Here is a 23,154-nt window from a genome sequence, read left to right as displayed (position 1 = left end):
GGATGAAGTAGTTTTAAGAATGTACTACATTATGTACTATATGGACGCACCTGAATATACATTGAGGAAGCAGGGGGCAAAAAGCAAGGTTAACATTCCTGTTGTTCTCAAATGAGTGTAAGTCAAATTCCCAAACTATACCATGAAGACATTAATAGAAATCTAACCAATCTATTCAACAACAACAAAAAAACATTGCATTCATCTTCCATTTTGTTCAAATGCAAGTTTGTGACTATGAGGCTAAATGAAGTCCACTTCATGAAGTTCATAAAAACTATGTTCAGATTTAAAAAAAGTCCAATTTTTAAAAAGCTAGAAATCAAATGAAGTCCAACTTAAAATCAGGCCTGTTATTTTCAAAGGCAACCTATAGTGGTTAAATTTGAGGCACATTAATATAAAAAGACTTGATGTCTAGAGTAACTTTACTGCAGAACACTTCAAATTTGACAGTATAGTCAAATCTTATAAGAGCAGCCAAGACAAATTTAATTTTTTAAATCCATATTTTAAATGTCCATTTTCACACATGAGTGTCTTGGATTTCTTGAATAGCACCAAAAAAAGTAGACATGTTTAGATTCTTGAAACAATCTGCTAGCAAGCTGAATAAATTTGGTCTCTTTTCCACTTATGGATGTTGCTGCTGTACTGATTAACATATCAGCGTCTATTGATTTTACAAAGGTTCAATTTCAGTGAGCAAAGAAGGTTAAAGCAGCTGAAATGCCTAAAAGTTTATATGCTTAGTATAGACACAATTTTTTGCCTTACCTAAGTGAACATTAGTGAATATAGATATTCACAAATGGTCAGATGCACACTATTTGGAACAGCCATCAAGAACAACCACTGACAGATAATGGGAAGGGGCATCAACAGAATTGAAAAAAAATCACATTATAATTTGGAGAGGCTATTGATTTTCAGGTGATGACTAAGTAAAAGACACAAGTAGTGCATATGCACCTTCATACTCAACCAAGATTATATGCTTTTCCCTGAAGGCACTCACAAGCTTGTGGAATGCTAATATAAGTGTACTGAGAAGCAAGGAGGCTATATTGAGAAGAAATTAATTTGAAATGTCTCTGACAGTGATACAAAAATGTAAAATAGTGGAAGACTTTTATAGGTGCTCTTTTGTGTATCAGCAAGTCAGAAGAAGGGAAAAGTGCTTAGTGCTGCTTCCTTACAGCTCCAAAGTCAAAGTAAGAACTCTGGTCCAGTCAATGTTTGTTTGAGGCTTCCACATTCTACTCATCTACTAACTCTGTTCCCTGGGATGAGGTTATGAGAAAAATACTGCTGAAATTCCAACAAAGGACATTACGCTAAATAATGGAAAGCTGCTGAGACTAAACAATTTAGTGCTGTGCACCTCTCGATGGACTCAAGGGCCATTCTCCACTTTGACAGATTAAGCACAGAGAACACAGAAGGCTACATAGTGACCCAATCAGGTCTTTAGAACTTCTCAAATGCTCCCACTGTCAAATTAGCACCAGCACATTTTTAGCTAAATAAGTATATTTATAAAATCAAAGAATTAGTATCACAAACAGCATTTGAGTCAGATAAAACTGTAAACATGTTTGCTTCTTCTTGCAAGGTAGCACGGGTTTGGTTTGGCCTATATTTGGAGCATTTGACCTGTATATAGCACTCTGCCGAATCATACCCATCTTACCCTATGAATTCCCAGAAGCTTTCTGTTGTTCCTCCTAATAAAAATAAATATCTCCATATCGCGCTAGAATTTCTCATAACTTGCAGCTGTATAAACAAAGTCTAATGCATGTATTGAGAAGTGAATACTGCATCTTCCTTTTCATGTCTCCACATTTTCTCCCCTCAACATCTATCATAACATATTATCAAATTTATCTTTAGTTTATATGGCATCATTTATAGAAGGCCCATCACAAAGAAGTTTACAGAAAAAAAAGCCGAGCACTAGATAGTCACCTATTCTCATGTACAAATTAGACTAGCCAAATATAACAGTGTGCAGTTTTTATTTTCATTTACTTAATTGGCTAGTGCCTTTATCCAAGGCAACTAACAACATTTGAGGTACAATTGGTTACATTTCTTTTTCTAATTGGAGCACACCCAGGTCAAGTGACTTGCTCACGGTCACACAGTGTCAGTGGCGGGATTTGAACCCACAACCTCAGGGTCTGACGTACAAAGCCTTAACCAATACACCACACTGCCTTAGGCATTTTCATGCAAATATGTTATTAATGTTTATTGGGATGTTTATGTAAGGCAACTTAGAAGAACAGGATACGACAGAATGGAAACAGAGGCACATTAAGTGAACCGCTAAAGGTCATTCAGTGAATCACAAGGAAGATTTGAATAAGCAGCATTGTGATATCCAATGCCTTAGTCACCAAACTAACCTACCACATTATTCTTATTCAAGCGTGTGCTAAGATTTCCACACTTATCTTTACCGAGCTGTTTTTCTGAGATTTTGCTGAGACTTGGTAACACTGTAACCCTTAGTGTGGAAGTTTGGTACCCTGCTGCAGCTGACCATGCCCTCAGTATATAATTTGCCACCAAGTCACGAACATGGATGTATGTATATCAATTTGCACCAAACAAGAATAGAGAAGTGTGGAGTGATTTCTGAGGACACATGAGGTTGGCAGGGGTAATTCATACCCTTTATCTGTCCGCAGTAAAAGGAAAACGTTTTACGTGGTGCAAAGGATATACAAGTGGATACAGCTGTGCCAACAAGGTCAGAAAAGTGCGATGACAACACAGCAATCAGGAGAGACATTAAAAAACCAAATGGACTTGAATGACCAAGAGGTCTCCTCCACTTGGAGGAAACTGATAAAAGTTTTTTATATTCTAACATCAACCACTAATGAGAAGCACAAAGAAAATAATGCTATAGGAAAGTGTCTTAAAAGTAGTAGAAGTCTTCATTTTGCAGTTGATGATGGGATGGAAAAAGCAATACATCACTGGGTGAGCACCAAACCAAAATAAAACATTTTCTGAAAGCATTCAGAAGTTTACAAGACACTAGTGTTTTGAAGAAGGGAAACTACACTGGGAGATAACTATTTAAAAGGTCTCTTAATTTAATGAGAACATTTTTGAGAAATAAAGCATTTTTTTTGAAGAATCCACACATAACCATGCATGCACATACAGTATGTTAGCTCCCATTTTCAATGCAATTTTCCTGTATGCATGTGGAGTTAGTTAAATGCTTGAGCAGACACTGATTGCCTAATTTGGGGAGAGGATAAGCCCGTCATTCACATACCTAAAAGGAAGCAGCATAGAGCATCAGGCAGTAGCTGCAGAGACTGCACATGCTGCACAGGCACAGGTTCACACACTAGCAAGACGACTTTTTTTTTTTTTTTTTTATATCAAGACTTGAGATCTAAGAGTTCGTACTCCACCTTTAGGATAGTATTTCAGACAGAAAGAGATATGCTAAGTTGGTGCTCTCCATTCAAGTAAAGGTGTAGCATAGTTAATCAGAAGGTATCAGGCTTGCTCAGGGTGAATGTGGATATGCTGTAGTGTGAATGTCACACTTCTGATTTGACAGCATTTAAGGCAGAAACTCTAGTTCCATACCCAATACGGTGTAAACATGGATAATTTAAGGCAAAGTGCATTTGAGACAGAAAGTGGGAAGTACTTCTTTATACTCAAGACCGTGGGAATCTGGGCCAAACATTTTTAAAAGGAAACTATGACAGCTGTTTAAAAACATCTGGAGGAGATATTGGGGGTACTTAGTTACTAGCTAACCAAACAAACTTGATGCACCCAATGGTCTCCTCTCATTGTTCAAATTTCCCATGTTCTAAGAATTTAAGGACTGTCAATTCAGTGCAGCATCCATTGCCTGGCCACTTATACAAGAAAGGTTTCAGTGACTTTATAGTGTAATACAGCTATGGCAATCAGAGAGGTAGAGTAACACAGGGTGGGGGGAGCATGAATTCAGCTTCTTCAATCTGGAAATACCAGGCAAAATAAGAAAAGAAAAGAAAAAAACTGATATTCCCAGGAAAGACCTCAAGTAGACGCAAAGAACTTTAAGACTAGGGAGAAAGGACCCAATATCTCCATGTAGTGCAGAAAGAGTGAGAGAATATGAAGTTCAACATGTAGCTAAGTCACACTCCACAAAAAACCTACAGTAACAAGGCTACAGTTACAGCATTTAAAAGGTTGAAGCAGAGGAATGGGTCAGGTCTAGGCGCTGCTAAGGTTGGTCAATACTTTTATATTCTGCAACTGAAATCACACTAACAAAACACTACTTAATTTCAACTCTGCACCAACGCGCTGTAAGTAAAGCTTAGGATATTCCACTCTTTATAAAGAACAGAAAACAACTGTTGCCAATCACACAACACGATGAGAGTAAATTGGCACACACAAACGGAAGTTTTGAAAACAGAATGCAAAGGAAGGGACTTGACTTAACAATTCTGCCATAATCTCATTAACCCAAATACACCAACTGAAGTTGAGCCCAGTATACAATGCACGGCCAGGAAGCCAACCCCAAACAAAACGTGTCTGCATCCCGGCACTCATGCACCAATTCACGTCCAGCCCACCTTGCCAAGCGTCCCGGCAACATACAAAGACGTAAAAGGAACTGTGTAAAGTTCACGGATGTGTGGCAGCATCACCTAACCTGGAGTGGGCCACTTCAAGACAAGCTTGTTACCTCCCAAATGTTTAGAAAAGTTTTTTTTTTTTCTTCTTGCGACACTTCACTTGCACGCAGCTGTCTTACTTTAGATCCCAATTAGCCCATTCTGACCCCGCTCCCGGTACCTGGTGCAATGCTGTCAGCCCGTCCACGTTGGTGTGATTTATCTCGGCTCCCTGTTGCAGTAGCTCCCGGACTTCTTCTCTATCCCCAGCCGAACAGGCGGCCATGAAGACTGCGCCCTGCGCGAAGCAAACCCGCCCCCGCGTCGAGCCAGTCGCCCGAACCCGCGGCGTTGCACCAGATTGATCGGTCTCGGAGCCCATCCATCGGTTCAGCTGCTCCCGGCGCTTTTGCCGAGCCGCGTCTGATCTGGACCGATCCTCCGCCGCCATCTTTCAGACTTTAAGCCGCGAGTAGTGGCTCTCATAGAACTAGAAAGAAGGAGGAGGAGGAGGCGACTGCAAAGGGGAGAGGCAGTGGGACAGACGCGTTATGGGACGGGTGAGGCAGGCGCGGCGGAACTAGTGCGCCTCCTGGGAGCTGGAATTCGGAACTGCAGAGCCGCGCAAAAAGTCAAATGAGAACGCTTAAGTGGAGCTGGCCGGCCTGCTCAACAGGTTGCCGCCTAGCGTCGACACTTTGGCACGCTGAGATTTGCGGCTAAGCAGCCGGATTTGAACAGGTCGCACGCGGATAGAGAAAAGGCAATGCAAAACTGAAAAAAGTAAAAGAGGTCGGACCAAGAAAATAATATATAAAGTATAGAGTGCTAATCTAGAGCGAACAGGACCGGACCCGCAGCTGAACCAAACCGTGAAGTATAAGCAAACCCTCATCATCAGTTTAATGTAAATTATTAAAAGCATGCAAGTGCATAAAAAGTAAAACCCCCGTTTAATTTGAATACATGTCATAAAGACATGCAGTTTGGTTAACTGCAGATTCTAAAATGACCCCGTGTGTGCGTGTTTGATTGCCCCGGCCAGGGTTGGTCCCAGCGTTGTGCCCGAGGTTACCGTGACCATAGTTTTCTCAACACAGGTCAGATACATTAAAGTCATAAAGCTGAAAAAATTATAGATGGTGTTCAAAAAAGCTCTTGGACGGCTTCCATTAGCTCTTTATTTATACTTTTTTAGAATGCGCCTATTGCCCCATTATAAAAGTAACGGGTGCTTTCTGCAGCACTGGGCGCAAGACATGGCCCAGCCCTGACTGTAATGGCAGACCAACATGTATGGTGCCTTAATCACTCACACTGGTTAAAAGTTAACCTTGCATGCAGTTCTTCACTGTTTGCGAATAAACACAAAGGACCACCAGGATATTGTGCCAAAATCAGGGATCCATCCTTGGTGCTTTGAAAGTTCAGGCAGTCTACGCACCATCATGGGCCTATTGATATTACAAATGGTGAAATTTGTAAGACTGTAAAATATGTTTTGATGAGAACGGAGCATTTGTCCCAACATATGTCTGAAAGTACCACTTTCAGCTATGCTGTTCAATAACTTGTTTGCAGCTGGCAATGTGTGGACTAGCATTTCCCCTTCACCAGCGTTTTTTCACGGGTCTCTGCCTTCTTACTGATTAAAATTTTTTTTAATGTGAGACTAATGTATGCTGTTTGCTCCATGCATTGTTTTTAACACCACTTCTAACATGTCACCTCTTGATGATCATTCAGTTAATTCAGTCAGTCCTTTCCCAGTAACTCATGTCCCACTGTTGTTGAATCAGTCTAGCAGCTCATCTTTTCTTTCTGCAGGCAGTCATGCTTTTTTGTAGCTTCCATACAGTGCATTCAAGATATGAGATCAGAAGATCAGTACAGAGGTAAGGTGTTATGCCCCTCAACTTGTACTCCACACAACATATTATATAACCTAGAATTCCATAAGCCCTTTTTGATTGGCTGCATACATTGCCTGCTTGTGGATAGTGATAATTATGAAAAAGCCCAAGTGGACTTAATACTTTCTAATCTCAGCCACCCATTTTTAATGTCCTTAGTATTTTGACTTTCTATATTGAAATCTACACCTTTTTTTTTTCTCTATCTTAAGCTTTATTCAACCCATTTTCTGCCAAAACTTGAAATCTGTCCAGGTCCTTCTTAGTAATTTTGTCAACTAAAATGTAATAGTATTAATATACTGGCACATGTAGAGAATACAGTGAGAATGTATTAAAAAGGCATCAGAAACTAATTGTTCCAAAAAAAAAAAAAAAAAAAACTAGAATGCGAAAGGAATGTAAAAGTGTAATGTAAAAGTCAATGTAATCAAATATTGAACACATAAATGTCAAAAAACAATCGACTATATAATAAAACACAAAGGTCTGTGGGTCCAGTTTAGCTGAGCAATTTGACTAGTCAGTTTGGCTTTTGTGACACAACAGAAAGTGAGAGACACACAAGGCAGAGTAACGGGGTAAGAGGCACACTGAGAGTCATATTATAAGATGACAAGTATAAAAGCGGACAGGAGATGAGCAAGGTGCCTCAAAATGAAAGACTCAGAAGCCAACTTTACAGGAATGCGCTTAAAAGAGGGAGTGCCGGGCAAGAGGGGTTCAGAGAGGCAGTTAACAAAGGAAAGGTTTTGAAAGCACACATAGGGCAATAGATTCTAAATATTTTGAAATGTATTCAATTACTTGTCTTCGACAAGTAATCTGGCTAGTTAGGATACAATAATGAAAATAGTAACGCTACTGATGCCTCTCAAAACATTATTTAGAAAGAAACATTATAACAAAAATATAACAGTAGTATAACAGGATAAAAAAGGAGGACCAAATTTCAGTAACAACAATAAGTACAATCACAAGAAACAGGTCAAAACAAAATGGCCCCACTTGAAGATGCAAAGACAAATTAGAAAAGAATATTAAAAAAAACAAAACTCAACATTAAAGTTTAATTGATACCAGAAAAGAGGAGGAAGAAAAAATGTCGGTGGCCTCCACCTGTTAAACCATTCCTGTTTTGGGAGTCATCTCATTGTTGCCCCTCTAGTATACCGGTTGTTAATTTCATTAACACCAAAGCAGCTGAAACTGATTAACAACGCCTTCTGCTACTTAACTTCCCATTCAGGCCAGATATACCAAACAAGCACAGTTTTAATAAGTTAAACACATCTCCAGTTCAAATCACTGGTTTCTGCATTGCCACTGCAATTGTATAGTATGATGGTAATCATATGCTATTAATTGATATTTTGTGTTTTTCAGCTTTGCCCTGCTGCTGGTGTACACTGCAAATAGATTTTAAATTGAATTGGTGAAGTCTTTTTTGTGGCGGCATGGTGGCGCAGTGGGTAGCGCTGCTGCCTCGCAGTTGGGAGACCTGGGTTCGCTTCCCGGGTCCTCCCTGAGTGGAGTTTGCATGTTCTCCTCGTGTCTGCGTGGGTTTCCTCCGGGCGCTCCGGTTTCCTCCCACAGTCCAAAGACATGCAGGTTAGGTGGATTGGTGATTCTACATTGGCCCTAGTATGTGCTTGGTGTGTGGGTGTGTTTGTGTGTGTCCTGCGGTGGGTTGGCACCCTGCTCAGGATTGGTTCCTGCCTTGTGCCCTGTGTTGGCTGGGATTGGCTCCAGCAGACCCCCGTGACCCTGTGTTCGGATTCAGCGGGTTGGAAAATGGATGGATGATAGTCCTGTTACTTGAGCCAGGGTATTGATGGCTTCCCAGAGTGAACTCCGTTTGCTTCATCTGCAGATCTAACTTGTTGGTTGCATTTGTTTATTATTATAATTAATACGGAAACATGGCTAGGAGTGTGGGCTCTGACAATTGGCACTTCTGTCAAGAAAAGAGCTGGACTCGTAAAAGGTCCAAATAAAAAAGAAAAATGATGGCAGAATATAACTTGGACATCTCAACACAGTTAAACCATCAAACACTTGAGGACTAAATATTGTAAGCAGAAGGACAGTTGGGGAGTGTCAGTAGCTGCATGGAAGTTCCAAAGTAGAGTAAGCGGCCACAAGGAAGCCCAATACATTTTGCACTTTGATGTGTATGACATGGTCCAGGATGCAGGGATACATGGGGCTGTTGGGGGAGGGTGGTTTGTAGAACTCAGTCCTGAGAATTCCTTGTCATTCCTGATCCCACATATAGACAAAGGATTGTGGAGTTGGAAGAAAGCATTTGGCATGAACTCGATTGGGGGGGAAGTAGTGAGGCAAAGTTAGAGTTGAGGAAGGCAAGTAGGAAGAAATGACTGGAAGCTCTTTGGGAGGTAAGTGCTACAGGCAGCCTGCCCTATAATGAGTGGACAAGTAACTGTTTACTTGGTTCCTGAGGGCAGTTAAGATATTTTATTATCAAATATTTTGACACATTGCTCTCTCTTTGTTAATTCCCTTGCCATATATTATTAATTTGATTAATAAGTATCTTTTAGTACTTTGTAGCTACACTGGCATTTGCTAGGTCAGGGTCGATTCATGAGCACCCCCTTCTGGTCACAATGTACACATACACTGCTAAAATAGAAACTATAACAGGATCAGGCAGGCTTAGAACAGAACCATAAAATATTGGAGGGTCACAGCCAGACAGAATCATAAACAGAAGAGAGATGAGCCTGAACAGAACATGGCATTGGAGTAAAGCCAGGCCTAGGAAACAACTTAAAATAGGTAAGAAAAACACTTCAAACAAAGTAACCATTTCAAAACCAGAGCCAGGCACAGTCAAAGTGAGCTTTGATGCAAGAGTAACCAAGCCAAGGGCAGATGATGACATGAGCTAAAGAAGGGAGTAAGCAGAGAATAAGGCAAACATGAGTGAAATGCCAGTCTTACTGTATACAGAAAGAAAATCCACATGCAATGTTAGAAAACATATACTACCATAGCAGATGCTAGGAGAAAAAAAAACTTGGCAAAGAGAATTTGGGTTTGAACCATAGTTTATGCAACAACCAAGCACATACATAAACTGAAACAAAATCTATCAGCAATGGAGCTGTGTTAAGAAAAGCAGAAACCGACAGGCCTCTGTGGCACAGTATAATTAGCACTTCTCATTAGCTGAGCCTCTTTTAATACTCTCAGAGGCTAACACTCCTCTCTGGAGTTGGGTGGTGATATCAAAACACTGCATGTGTATCTCTGTAACATCTTAACACTGTTACTCACTTCCTCTGCTTTAACTTGAAACCTTTTTAGTGAAAAATATTTTATCTGTGGCACCCCTGTAACAGTTTTTGGACCTTCCACATTATAGTCTATGTGACCTTATTCCAGCACAAAAACAAGCAATATAACCACTAGAGCCCCATCCTCCAGCATAATAACCTCATTGCATTTGCCAGAAAACAGTATTGATTTGGAGATGTGTGTCATGCCCTCAATATCTCACTTTCTATAAATAATTTTTTTCTTACTTTCCCTGTATATATCATACTAGCAAAATACCCGCGCTTCGCAGCGGAGAACTAGTGTGTTAAAGAGGTTATGTAAACATATATATACATAAATATATATACTTATATATACATATCTACATATACACATCCACATATATATACATATACACACATACATACATACACACACATATATCATAGATATATATATATCTATATATATCTCTATCTCTATATATTATATATATACAGTAATCCCTCGCTATATCGCGCTTCGCCTTTCGCGGCTTCACTCCATCGCGGATTTTATATGTAAGCATATTTAAATATATATCGCAGATTTTTTGCTGGTTCGCGGATTTCTGCGGACAATGGGTAATTTCTGGTACATGCTTCCTCAGTTGGTTTGCCCAGTTGATTTCATACAAGGGACACTATTGGCAGATGGCTGAGAAGCTACCCAACTTACTTTTCTCTCTCTCTTGCGCTGACTTTCTCTGATCCTGACGTAGGGGGATTGAGCAGGGGGGCTGTTTGCACACCTAGACGATACGGACGCTCGTCTAAAAATGCTAAAAGATTATCTTCACGTTGCTACCTTCTGTGCAGCTGCTTCCTGAAGCGACATGCTGCATGGTGCTTCGCATACTTAAAAGCTCGAAGGGCACGTATTGATTTTTGATTGAAAAACAAACTCTGTCTCTCTCTCTTTCTCTGCTCCTGACGGAGGGGGTGTGAGCTGCCGCCTTCAACAGCTTTGTGCCGCGGTGCTTCGCATACTTAAAAGCCAAACAGCCCTATTGATTTGTTTGCTTTTCTCTATCTCTCTGACATGCTCTGCTCCTGACGCGCACTCCTTTGAAGAGGAAGATATGTTTGCATTCTTTTAATTGTGAGACGGAACTGTCATCTCTGTCTTGTCATGGAGCACAGTTTAAACTTTTGAAAAAGAGACAAATGTTTGTTTGCAGTGTTTGAATCATGTTCCTGTCTCTGTACAACCTCCTGTGTTTCTGCGCAAATCTGTGACCCAAGCATGACAATATAACAATAACCATATAAACATATGGTTTCTACTTCGCGGATTTTCTTATTTCGCGGGTGGCTCTGGAACGCAACCCCCGCGATGGAGGAGGGATTACTGTATATATATATCTCTATCTATCTATATATTATTATATACATCTATCTATTGTCAGTTCAGCACTCCGGTTGGAATATGACCAAGCTGTGCAAGCTTACTGTTAAGAATGCAACATATAGTTGTACAGGAGAAAAGCAATCTTGCCTCAAATCAATGGCAACCTTTTGTAGGTCTATGAACTTAATTTAAACTTTAGGTTTACACGGTGCTCTGTTTCCATAGTACCTGCACTCATCAATATATCTGTATGTGTCAGTCGCTGAAATCCTCGCGCTTGGCACTGGCGAAGTACTGCTTTTAAATTTTTATTAAGAAGAAAAGAAAACCTTTTTAAATGGAGGTAAAATATACCACTAACAATTTGTTAAGGATCTGTTTTTTTGTGTAGCTGACTTCACACAGCCTCTCTGCTGTTTTATAAACGAACGTCATATAAGGTCTTCCTTTTTCGTTGCTTCGCCAACGGAAGCAGCCTTTTTATTTAATCCTGTTTTTACGATTGTTCTGTTTGTATACCAGTTTGTCAGTTCAGCACTCCGGTTGTAATATGATCAAGCCGTGCAAGCTTACTGTTAAGAATGCAACGTATAGTTGTACAGGAGAAGAGCAATCTTGCCTGAAATCAATGGCAACCTTTTGTAGGTCTATGAACTTAATTTAAACTTTAGGTTTACATGGTGCTTTCTTTCCGAAGTACCTGCACTCATGAATATGTCTGTATGCGTCAGTCGCTCAAATCCCCACGGTTCGCACCGGCGAAGTTCTGCTTTTAAATTTTTATTAAGAAGAAAAGAAAACCTTTTAAAATTGAGGTAAAATATACCAATAACAGTTTGTTAAAGATCTGTTTTTTTGTGAAGCTGCCTTCACTCGAGTGATCACTTCGAGCTTTAAGCCTGAGAAATCACCCCGTAAATCCACACGTTTAATTGCACATCTGTTAATATGTATGCTTACACAGTATTAAAAGACACTCAACAATTAACGTCATTTACCTTCGTTCCCGCATTTGACTCGTGCTGGAAATCTCTTTCTTGTTTTCACTTCACGTGATTACGTAGGAGGCGTAATACGTGATGATGCGATACGTGACTCCGCCTCCTCCATTAGAGTATATGGACAAAAAACAGGTTCCAGTTATGACCATTACACGTAGAATTTCGAAATGAAACCTGCCTTTTATAAGTAAGCTGTAAGGAATGAGCCTGCCAAATTTCAGCCTTCTACCTACACGGGAAGTTGGACAATTAGTGATGAGTGAGTCAGTCAGTCAGTGAGGGCTTTGCCGTTTATTAATATAGATGTACAGTATGTACATGTGTACAGTGTTTTCATATGCATATTTATTTTATTTGAAATGTTTAGTGACAGAGTAAATATTTTGGATTTACACATTTTAGACATCCCTGCAGACATTTTGAACACTGCTGGAGTGACTTGTGTTTGTCTCTCTTTAGATGTGATAAACTCAAAAAAATGTTTTACTTGGCATAATTTTAAAAAACTAGAATCTTTGTTACTTTTCAGCAATTTCACACCAGTACATTCTTCTCTACACAGTAAACTACACATGATAAAGGGAACCATACAGCAAAAAAATATTGTGATGCAGTTTAAAAAGTGATTTTTGTACATGTTTTAAAAATGCTGAACATGATTTTATGATTTTGATGTCAGTCTGTCTGTGTTTGGAACCAACAGCACAAAACCAAATCATTTAATCTGAACAAAACTTGGCATGTTTATTTCCACAGCAGAATGCTAGAACCCTACTGATGAGCAAAACTGCACCATTTCACTTTGTTCTACAGAAGTAACCATATACTATATACCACAGGTATATGCTGTATGGTGCAGAAGTCCTAGGCACATGTACAACAAATTCTGCAAAGAGGTTTTCAAAAATAACTAAAGAAAAAGGCATTGTCCTGTTGCAGGATGCAGTTGGGACTAACTAGACCCATACTTCCCCACAATGTAAATTCAGTTAATTCTGACTAGATCAACAACTCCATTTGCAAACCTGCAGGGAAATTTGACCATGCTTCACTATTGGCTACAGACATCAATGGTTTAAAATTTTGACTTGTCACTTCAGAGTACTTGCTGTCACTGCATAGCACCACAACCATTGTGTTTTTGTGTATAGGTGAGCTTCTTGGCTGTTTGGAATTCATTAGAGACTACTTCTGTCAGGATTTCATTAGACTGTAGAAGGGTTGAGTTGGCCACCAGAAGTTTCTGTGAGCTCAAAACTGAAATAGTGTTGGATTTCTCCAGATTTTGTATCCCTCATCTGCCTAATTCAGTTTTCGTGCCCGAGCATTGTATTTCTGATTATCAGCCATGTCTGTTTCCTTGTGCTTTCTCAGATGAGCCTGGACAGCACAATCTGAAACCCCTGTTTGCTGCAGAATTTCCATGACAGAAAATTATTATTGATACAGGACGACCACATAGTGAGTTGTTGCTATGCTCACTCCCGGCATAAAAACTGGTGATCACATGTGTCAAACCCTTCTGTTTCACTGTAGTTGTCCTTCACCTGTTGACACACTAATGCAGAAGACAAAAAAACGTTAGGAAAATTTTTATCACAAATAAAAATCTAAGGTGCCTATGACTTTTGCACAGTACTGTGTGTGTATGTATGTATATATGTGTGTGCATTTATTTATAATAATCGTGTTGTAGTATTCCTCTGTAAAACACTGTCCCACTGGTAAAAACACAAAATAGGCTATAAACCAACATTCATCCATTTTCGAACTCCACTTAATCCAATTCAGGGTCATAGGGACACAAAATAGGAACCAACCCTGGATAGGGTGTCAGTCTAAAGCAACATGATCTCTAAAAGAGAAGCAGCAGAAGAGCTTTTCAACTTATCTGAGAGAATGGCAATAATGCTGAATTTGTGGAGATTGAGTAAACAAGGCAGATTACAACACATAAATAAAAAATAAAAGAGCGTGACTCAGAACAGTGCAAAGAGGAATGCAGGCTGAAGAGGATGGAGATATAAAGACAGGAAGTCAAATCTCAAAAAGACAGGTGGACATGAGCAAAAAGACAAGATGTATGTGGGAAAACAAATCAAGTTCGATGTATCCTTTTGCACAGTCAATGTCTGTGTGGATTTTCCTCTCACATCCTAATGATTTGTGTGTTACAGGTTAACTGTCAATCAGTCATTTTCCAACCCGCTATATCCTAACACCAGGTCATGGGGGTCTGCTGGAGCCAATCCCAGCCAACACAGGGCACAAGGCAGGAACAAACCCCGGGCAGGGCGCCAGGCCACTGCAGGGCGCACACACACACACACTCACTCACCCACTAGGGACAATTTAGGATCGCCAATGCACCTAACCTGCATGTCTCTGGACTGTGGAAGGAAACCGGAGCACCCGGAGAACATGCAAACTCCATGCAGGGAGGACCCGGGAAGCAAACCCAGGTCACCTTACTGCGAGGCAGCAGTGCTACTATTGTGCCACCATGCCACCCACAGGATAACTGGCAATTTAAAATTGTCTCAGCAACCTGTGTTTGACTGGGGCCTTCTGCAGAGTTGGATTCTGCTTTGTGACGGTTGTTCGACAGCAAGGGGTGCAGGCAGAATGCACTTTTGTGGATGGTGACTTTAAACTCCAAAATCAGAAGGCTTCCTTTTGAATACATGACATTTTCACTCTTTAAATGATGCCCGAGGATAAAAGAGATGGCAGAACAGAAGGGGGCTCTCTTTCAAGTTCGTCAAGCCAACATCAAACAGTGAGATGAGGGGCAAAGGAGAAAGTGGAAATAATGCAGTGTTTATAGGGGTGGAGGCACAGTGCTGCTCTTATGAAAGGAGGTCTCAGAGAAGGCACAGAGGTACCCAGATGTGACAAGAAAGTGTAACAGGCCAACATAACAACCAGAAGGATAGGAAGTCCCTAACTAGCACAACTGGAGGACCCAAGATGATGTCCTGGCATGGCCATGCCACAATGACTCTGTGAGTATTACCTCTGACTATTGCCAGTATTTATCCAAGCAGGTGGGCCAGTGTTTTAATGAAATTGCAAATACGTATATGATCAGACAGCCATGCTAAAATTGATTTGCTGCATTAATCTAATTTTCTGTTCCTTCTCTTTGTACAGTGTCCATCCTAGTTGGACTGGTCCCAGCATTCATTTTAAAACTGTAATTAGGCATGTAGGGGATTAAATCCTAACTATAATATGAGCAGATGCAGACAGCTTTGCCACTACCTTATCTGGGCAGGTTGGGTTAGTAGCAGAGCGGAGTCTAGAGGAGATAAAAGCAGCCCCTCCGTACGCAAATTAACTTATTACTAAGTTTCCAGGGCTTTCATCTCCAGTCTGCACTGCTGGAAGATGTCTTAGTTGCATGTTTGATTTGGGACTGATGCAACATAAAAATGCTAGTCACCTGACAGCGTTCTCTCTCTCTGAGCCGTCCTCACTGTTGCCATAAACCTTCTGTAAAGCTGCCCTATACAATAGGCAGGATACATTTTGGGCTGTTGGGCTTGAAGCAAGAGCAGGGTATCAGGAGCACATTGTGTAAATAATGGAACTGATGTACTTTTAATGACACTTGCATAAAGGTACTTGCTACCTGACAGGTCTTACATGCTGTAGACTCTTCAGGGAAACAGCCAAACAGCAGGCAAGTGACAAGATGCTAGAAAGCATCTTGCTGTAAGTGCACAGTATCATGACTGCTCGTTTATTTGGGAAAAAATGAAAGGGAATATAATTCATAAACTATTAATTATTATCACTATTATAGGACTGTGGGCAAAACACAAAATTTATACCAGCAAATCCTGTCCGCATCCAACAACAAAATGCCACAATACTTTAACCCTACACAATATGCAGGCAAATTGTTGAGTTTTCAAATCTAACACAGATCCATCTTGGTAACATTCAGATTAATTATCACATATGGAGGTTGAGGGTGTTAGATCTCAGAATTCAGTTAATAAGGAAGACATTATGAGGGTATCTATTTTGTTCATTAATGAAAGGGATGTGTGACAAAATCTTGCATAGACACACAGCTCTACGCTGACAAAAGTATACCTAGAGAACTTTTTTTTTTTTTTTTTTTTAAATTGTGTCTCAGGCTGAGACTCTCAGCAAACTCCAAAACAACATCCAGATCCGCATACAATAGGAAATAACTCGTTCATTCTTAATGAGATACAATGATGCAGTACAGTAGGATGTTTGAACCAGGGAATAAAAACGATAGCATAAGAGTCTTTACTTTTGCCTGGTACTCACCGTTCCTTAACTTTCTGCCCTACTGACATATAGACAGATGTGTAAGCCAGTGACAAAGTCCATAAAACTGTTTTTATAAAAAGTTGGCTGTAGATAGCCATGGAACCACAGACAATTTGATCTTAACAGGTAGCCCCATATGATTCTGTTCAACACTGCCTTAGTGTGAATATTTAAGAATCTCCTGTTTTTGTGCACAGTAAGACCAAACGTTACATCAGCATTGCCAATAGTTGTGTATATAGTGCAAATGCCACCATATCATAGGGTTAACACAAATAATTAAAATCACGTTTCTAATTGCAAAGGGTAGCATATACAGTATCGGGGGCAGTCTAGTACAGTAGCATTGGTTCTGTTTAATCGGAAATGTAACTCCTCTACTAAATTACTCTTCAGTATGTCCACCATGAAATTGTGCTTTAGATGTAAATTTGATAAAAATGCAAATATAGATATCCTCTGTAAACTACTCATAGTATATGTACCTGAAGTAAGTAGAGGTTAATTTTTTCTGAAATATGGGATAACTGGGATATGGGATAACCCCCCCCCCCCCCAAAATGTGCTAAAAGCCTTACTGATTTACCACTCTACCAACAGTATCTTAAACTTTGACTTAAAATGTGGCATTTTTTTTTGCAATTCTAACATGTAATCTTTATCCCTAGATGTAGTACAAAACAGCACATTTTACTATTGACTTTCAATACAAAAAACAGTACTAAAATGCAACTGTAGAGATACAGTGGTGTGAAAAACTATTTACCCCCCTTCCTGATTTCTTATTCTTTTGCATGTTTGTCAAACAAAATGTTTCTGATCATCAAACACATTTAACCATTAGTCAAATATAACACAAGTAAACACAAAATGCAGTTTGTAAATGGTGGTTTTTATTATTTAGGGAGAAAAAAAAATCCAAACCTACATGGCCCTGTGTGAAAAAGTAATTGCCCCCTGAACCTAATAACTGGTTGGGCCACCCTTAGCAGCAATAACTGCAATCAAGCGTTTGCGATAACTTGCAATGAGTCTTTTACAGCGCTCTGGAGGAATTTTGGCCCACTCATCTTTGCAAAATTGTTGTAATTCAGCTTTATTTGAGGGTTTTCTAGCATGAACCGCCTTTTTAAGGTCATGCCATAGCATCTCAATTGGATTCAGGTCAGGACTTTGACTAGGCCACTCCAAAGTCTTCATTTTGTTTTTCTTCAGCCATTCAGAGGTGGATTTGCTGGTGTGTTTTGGGTCATTGTCCTGTTGCAGCACCCAAGATCGCTTCAGCTTGAGTTGACGAATAGATGGCCGGACATTCTCCTTCAGGATTTTTTGGTAGACAGTAGAATTCATGGTTCCATCTATCACAGCAAGCCTTCCAGGTCCTGAAGCAGCAAAAGAACCCCAGACCATCACACTACCACCACCATATTTTACTGTTGGTATGATGTTCTTTTTTTGAAATGCTGTGTTCCTTTTACGCCAGATGTAACGGGACATTTGCCTTCCAAAAAGTTCAACTTTTGTCTCATCAGTCCACAAGGTATTTTCCCAAAAGTCTTGGCAATCATTGAGATGTTTCTTAGCAAAATTGAGACGAGCCCTAATGTTCTTTTTGCTTAACAGTGGTTTGCGTCTTGGACATCTGCCATGCAGGCCGTTTTTGCCCAGTCTCTTTCTTATGGTGGAGTCGTGAACACTGACCTTAATTGAGGCAAGTGAGGCCTGCAGTTCTTTAGATGTTGTCCTGGGGTCTTTTGTGACCTCTCGGATGAGTCGTCTCTGCGCTCTTGGGGTAATTTTGGTCGGCCGGCCGCTCCTGGGAAGGTTCACCTCTGTTCCATGTTTTTGCCATTTGTGGATAATGGCTCTCACTGTGGTTCGCTGGAGTCCCAAAGCTTTAGAAATGGCTTTATAACCTTTACCAGACTGATAGATCTCAATTACTTCTGTTCTCATTTGTTCCTGAATTTCTTTGGATCTTGGCATGATGTCTAGCTTTTGAGGTGCTTTTGGTCTACTTCTCTGTGTCAGGCAGCTCCTATTTAAGTGATTTCTTGATTGAAACAGGTGTGGCAGTAATCAGGCCTGGGGGTGGCTACGGAAATTGAACTCAGGTGTGATACACCACAGTTAGGTTATTTTTTAACAAGGGGGCAATTACTTTTTCACACAGGGCCATGTAGGTTTGGATTTTTTTTCTCCCTAAATAATAAACACCATCATTTAAAAACTGCATTTTGTGTTTACTTGTGTTATATTTGACTAATGGTTAAATGTGTTTGATGATCAGAAACATTTTGTGTGACAAACATGCAAAAGAATAAGAAATCAGGAAGGGGGCAAATAGTTTTTCACACCACTGTATGTTCCTCTTGCCTGCATAATTATATACAGTAAATCTTAACTACTGTAATACCTTTTCAAGAAAAATGGTGCCAACACAATTTACAATGACATACAGCTACAGGATGGAGCAGGGTGCATTTATAACACGCATAAAACTGAATGTTGATTTTAAAATGGTTTGTCTGAAGAGTAGTAGGCAATTTAAGCTTAACAAAGAAATGTTTTGAGTATGAAATACAAAAACAGTTTAATTATCAATGTTGAAAATTTTAAAAGGGTGACCCTCCATTTCAAGTCTTTAGTCTTGGCTAAGACAACATAAATAAGCATGACTCTTGTTCAGTCTTCCCATCATCTGCTCCAGCTCATAACAGTAACTATATGTCAAATGCAGGCTGCTATAGAATGCTCCCGAATCTTGATTGATCCTAAACTAAAAATGTTTACAGCATCCAGTGCAAATGTTTCTTGTGCCATACACTGCACCTTGTTTATAAAGGTGAACAAACAAAGCCAATAGGTGTTCTCATGGGGAAGTAGATTAGATCTAGGTTAAGTGCAGCTTTTCATAGTTCTTTAGTGATAAAAACTATTGATCTTCTTGAAATGATGTATTAAAAAAACAGCCATACTTTGCAATTAAAGTTTAGTCTGATTTTTTTAGCATTTGGAACATCAAATGGCCTGTTTTTCAAAAAGGATTACTTCCATGTGATCCTTAGCAAAAGTGAAATAGTCAATCCATGCTTTATATTTCAGCCTAAGCAAATAGCAAAAAGAAACATTATAAAAGTTCTTTTAGAGAGGAAAATACAAAGGAAACACCAGGTGTTATGTAAAAGCAAGCTCTTCAATAAGGAGCTAGTTTGAAGTAATTGTCAGCAAATGTTAAGGCTTTCTTTTAAATGCCAATTTCACATTATTGGAACAGTTTTACAGAATGGTTGAAAGAAAAGAAAAAGAAAAAGGTTTTACAAAAACGCTTCTTTAGTAAACTTGGTCTTTACAGGTTTCCACTTTCTTTGGTTATCACATACATCCATCCATCCATCCATTGTCCAACCTGCTGAATCCGAACACAGGGTCACGGGGGTCTGCTGGAGCCAATCCCAGCCAACACAGGGCACAAGGCAGGAACCAATCCTGGGCAGGTTGCCAACCCACCGCAGTTGGTTATCACATGTTAGGGTGATACAAAATTCAGATGGAAAAAGGTTTATCCAACCAAGATCCTGAAGTAAAGATGGTTCCTGTCTGTTATACACTATAACAGTAGCTGCACTAGAGGGAACTTGAGTACTAAGAATTAATTTCTCTGTTGTATGTGCTTTAAAATGAAAGCTTGCATCATTTGGGTTCTATAATGTATCATTCTGAAAAAGAACTGAATGAAAAGGGATGGATGCAAGGCTAATCAGAGCTATAAGAAAATTACCCGAAAGTTACAGTTAAAACATTTCTTTTGCATTATCACTGCTGATATGAATAAGCTATTTTATAGAAGCAATAAAAGAAAAATGGTTTCACAAAGAGCCAAACTTCATTAAACACCAGAAACCCCTCTAGAAGATCAGTTTAGTTTTTCATTACAAAGTCATAAAAAAAAAAAAAAGAAAAAAAAGTGTTGCTTTAAAAATGATATGCATATTCTGACTAATATGACTAAATCAATGTCTGTTTATCAGGTTGGCCTGCACCATGTTATGAGAAGAGATTGGAGACGCACTTATTAAAGAAGAGCAATTTACAATATCCACTACTAATTTTTTCCCCATATCTGTGAAACCAGCTGTGGAGGAGAGAGAGAGAAAGAAAGAAAGTGCACACCTTTAGGTACATCAAAATATTTGAATAAATATGGCAGCACACAATGAGCACTGTGAATCTGAAGCAACCCTTACTCCAGTCTATACAGCAGGAATTATTGACTTCTAACAAACCTTTAAAATATTCTCTGCACTTCTATAGAATGTCTCAAATACCCTTTTCGATCTAACCAATTCATAAGAGATCCACAGCTAATCTTGGCTAGGCTGCAGCTGTGTCTTCCTACAGCCTCAATTAACTTTAGTACTCAACTTGCAAAATAATTTCTGGACCAGTTGTGCTCATCTTTTTATTCAGCCCCTGTTCCATGTTAAATAGTCCATGATAACAATGTCCAAACCATTACCAAATGTGGAAACTCTGTGGAACCTAGACCGACAACCAACAGCCTTTACTAGGCCTCTACAGAGTGTAGATAAATATAGGGTGCTGGGAAGGCTGGCAGCACAAGTCCTGGCAGACAGAGATGCATGGAGACAGAACTCACCCGGGAGAGACATGGGCAAGTCCCAAATCACCCAGATCACCGAACATGCCACTAGTGTGACTGAATTAAATAAGGAAGCTAAGAATCCCACTCAAGCAGGTCTCCACTCAGTATTCTGTAGGTTCAAGGCAGTAGAACCAGCTATGACGTGTGAAGATGAACAAAAAGGCAAACAAATCAGAAGTCAGAAGGTAACATCAATGGGGTCATCTAATAATTTTAATAGGAATCTTCCCAGTTTTGCTCAAAAAAAAATATTTGCCTACCAATTCAAAGAACTTAAAAGGCGTTTCTCATAACAGTAATACCGCATCAGAAGGAGAGCATGAAGCCATCCATTGCTGCAGTATATCTGCACCAGAAAATACAGTTGTTTCGATTAGCCACCACTATCCTTCATGCCAGTCTCTGGCTAGCCTTAAAAGGTGTGTTCAGAAGGTATGTAGCTGGGGGATGGTTTCTCCAATGATGATACAAGTTGGGAGAAATCAGGATGGTAAATATGAGCAAAATACACAAATTGAAAGTCAACAACAGTGCTGCTCTGAGTTCTCCAAACCCAATGAAGACAACTTTATTCCTTATCCGATTTTTATTCCAAAGTCAAAATTAGCAAAAAACATCCAGAAAAGAAAGTTGAAGAAATGGCCCTTGAAGGACCCTGCTGAAAACAGACTATTTTTGTGCAACAGCATGGAGTGCAATATACATTCTAATAGACTTGACAGTCTGGAGAAACCACTATTTAGAATCAAGTCTCAAATGAACAATGAAGACACCCACTATCAGAGACTCAAATCCCTCTCTCTCAAAGAGACAGATTTGGAAATGGACAAAAAGGAAATGGGATTCAACTTCGAGATTCCTGAAAAAATAACAGGACAAAAAGAAATCAAAGCCAAAAAACCTCTGGATTGCCTTACTAATCACCCAACATACCGAAGGACTTTCTGGCCACAAGCTAACAAAAATTCAATAACAAATAGCTATAGTACTTCCAAGAGACTATCCCTCTCTCAAAGGCCCTTACAGTGTGATGGCTTAGACACATCTGGGAAGTACTCTACAAAAGAAATACTGAAAATGTCAGACAATTGCTCAGAATCACAGACTCAGTTTTTCCCTCCCATCTCCCTTTCAGGATCTCTTCTCACTGTTCCAAGAATAATTCCTAAAAACAGCCCCCCTCCATCTCCTCAGAGACACACCTCAGAGGCCAGGGACTTGATTTTATCAGTACCCTACATCAAATGTGTACCTCCAAGAACCAAATGGAATTAAGATCTGCTTTAATAAAAGTTTGGCCTCCACTGGATGTCTGATAATTATTTTTAATACTGAGGAGCAGCAACCAGATCTTTCTCCAGTTATAGAAATAACTGAAGAACAACTTTTAAGTAACTACTTGACTTAAGGCCCAACACTGCTGTTGTTTACAGTTTGTCTTTATCTGTTTTGATTGTTGATGTACAATAGTTCTTGAGTAATTTACTTCTAGTAAATTTTTGACATTACTATTTGTAAATTTAAATCCTCAATTTTTTTTTTTAACCACTCTTGGTATTTCAACATAAACATTTATGTAGCAGCAATGAATATCTGATATTATACTTTGTTATTGGTTTTATATTTGCTCTATTATTTGTCTGCATGCACTTATAATTTCTAAGATGTTAAATAAATAAATGTAAACATCTGGTATTATGGTAGCAAAGCTGTAAACAGAAGAACAACAACAGACTAAGAGGAACACTTTAGTGAATCCCTTGCCTAAAACAGAATCACAGTGTCCACTAATCCACTGAAAGTGGATCCTTTTTCATTAATATATCCAGCACCAATATACTGAATATTTGAAATGTACACAATTTGAATGGATCTGGGTTCAGTGCAACTAAATGTCAGTTTTGCAGGCAGCCTGTCAAACCACA

At 39.5% G+C, this 23,154-nt stretch overlaps 1 protein-coding gene across 3 annotated transcripts in view; it reads right to left on the bottom strand.

Annotated features, from left to right (window-relative positions):
* zmp:0000001167 (protein phosphatase 1 regulatory subunit 12A) overlaps nt 1–5,376 on the bottom strand; it is a 179,566-nt gene extending 174,190 nt beyond the window's left edge. Inside the window, exon 1 of one of the 3 annotated variants that reach the window (XM_051922020.1) lies at nt 4,846–5,376. In XM_051922020.1, the coding sequence (XP_051777980.1) occupies nt 4,846–5,115 (270 nt within the window). In that variant the 5' untranslated portion in view covers nt 5,116–5,376. The remainder of the gene's footprint in view (nt 1–4,845) is intronic. The other 2 variants (XM_051922019.1, XM_051922015.1) reach the window with 2 other exon arrangements.
* Between the last annotated feature and the right edge of the window lie 17,778 nt (nt 5,377–23,154).

The sequence above is a fragment of the Erpetoichthys calabaricus genome, chromosome 2 (assembly GCF_900747795.2).
Source record: "Erpetoichthys calabaricus chromosome 2, fErpCal1.3, whole genome shotgun sequence".
Classification (NCBI taxonomy): domain Eukaryota; kingdom Metazoa; phylum Chordata; class Cladistia; order Polypteriformes; family Polypteridae; genus Erpetoichthys; species Erpetoichthys calabaricus.
This window is presented reverse-complemented; position numbering and strand designations above follow the sequence as displayed.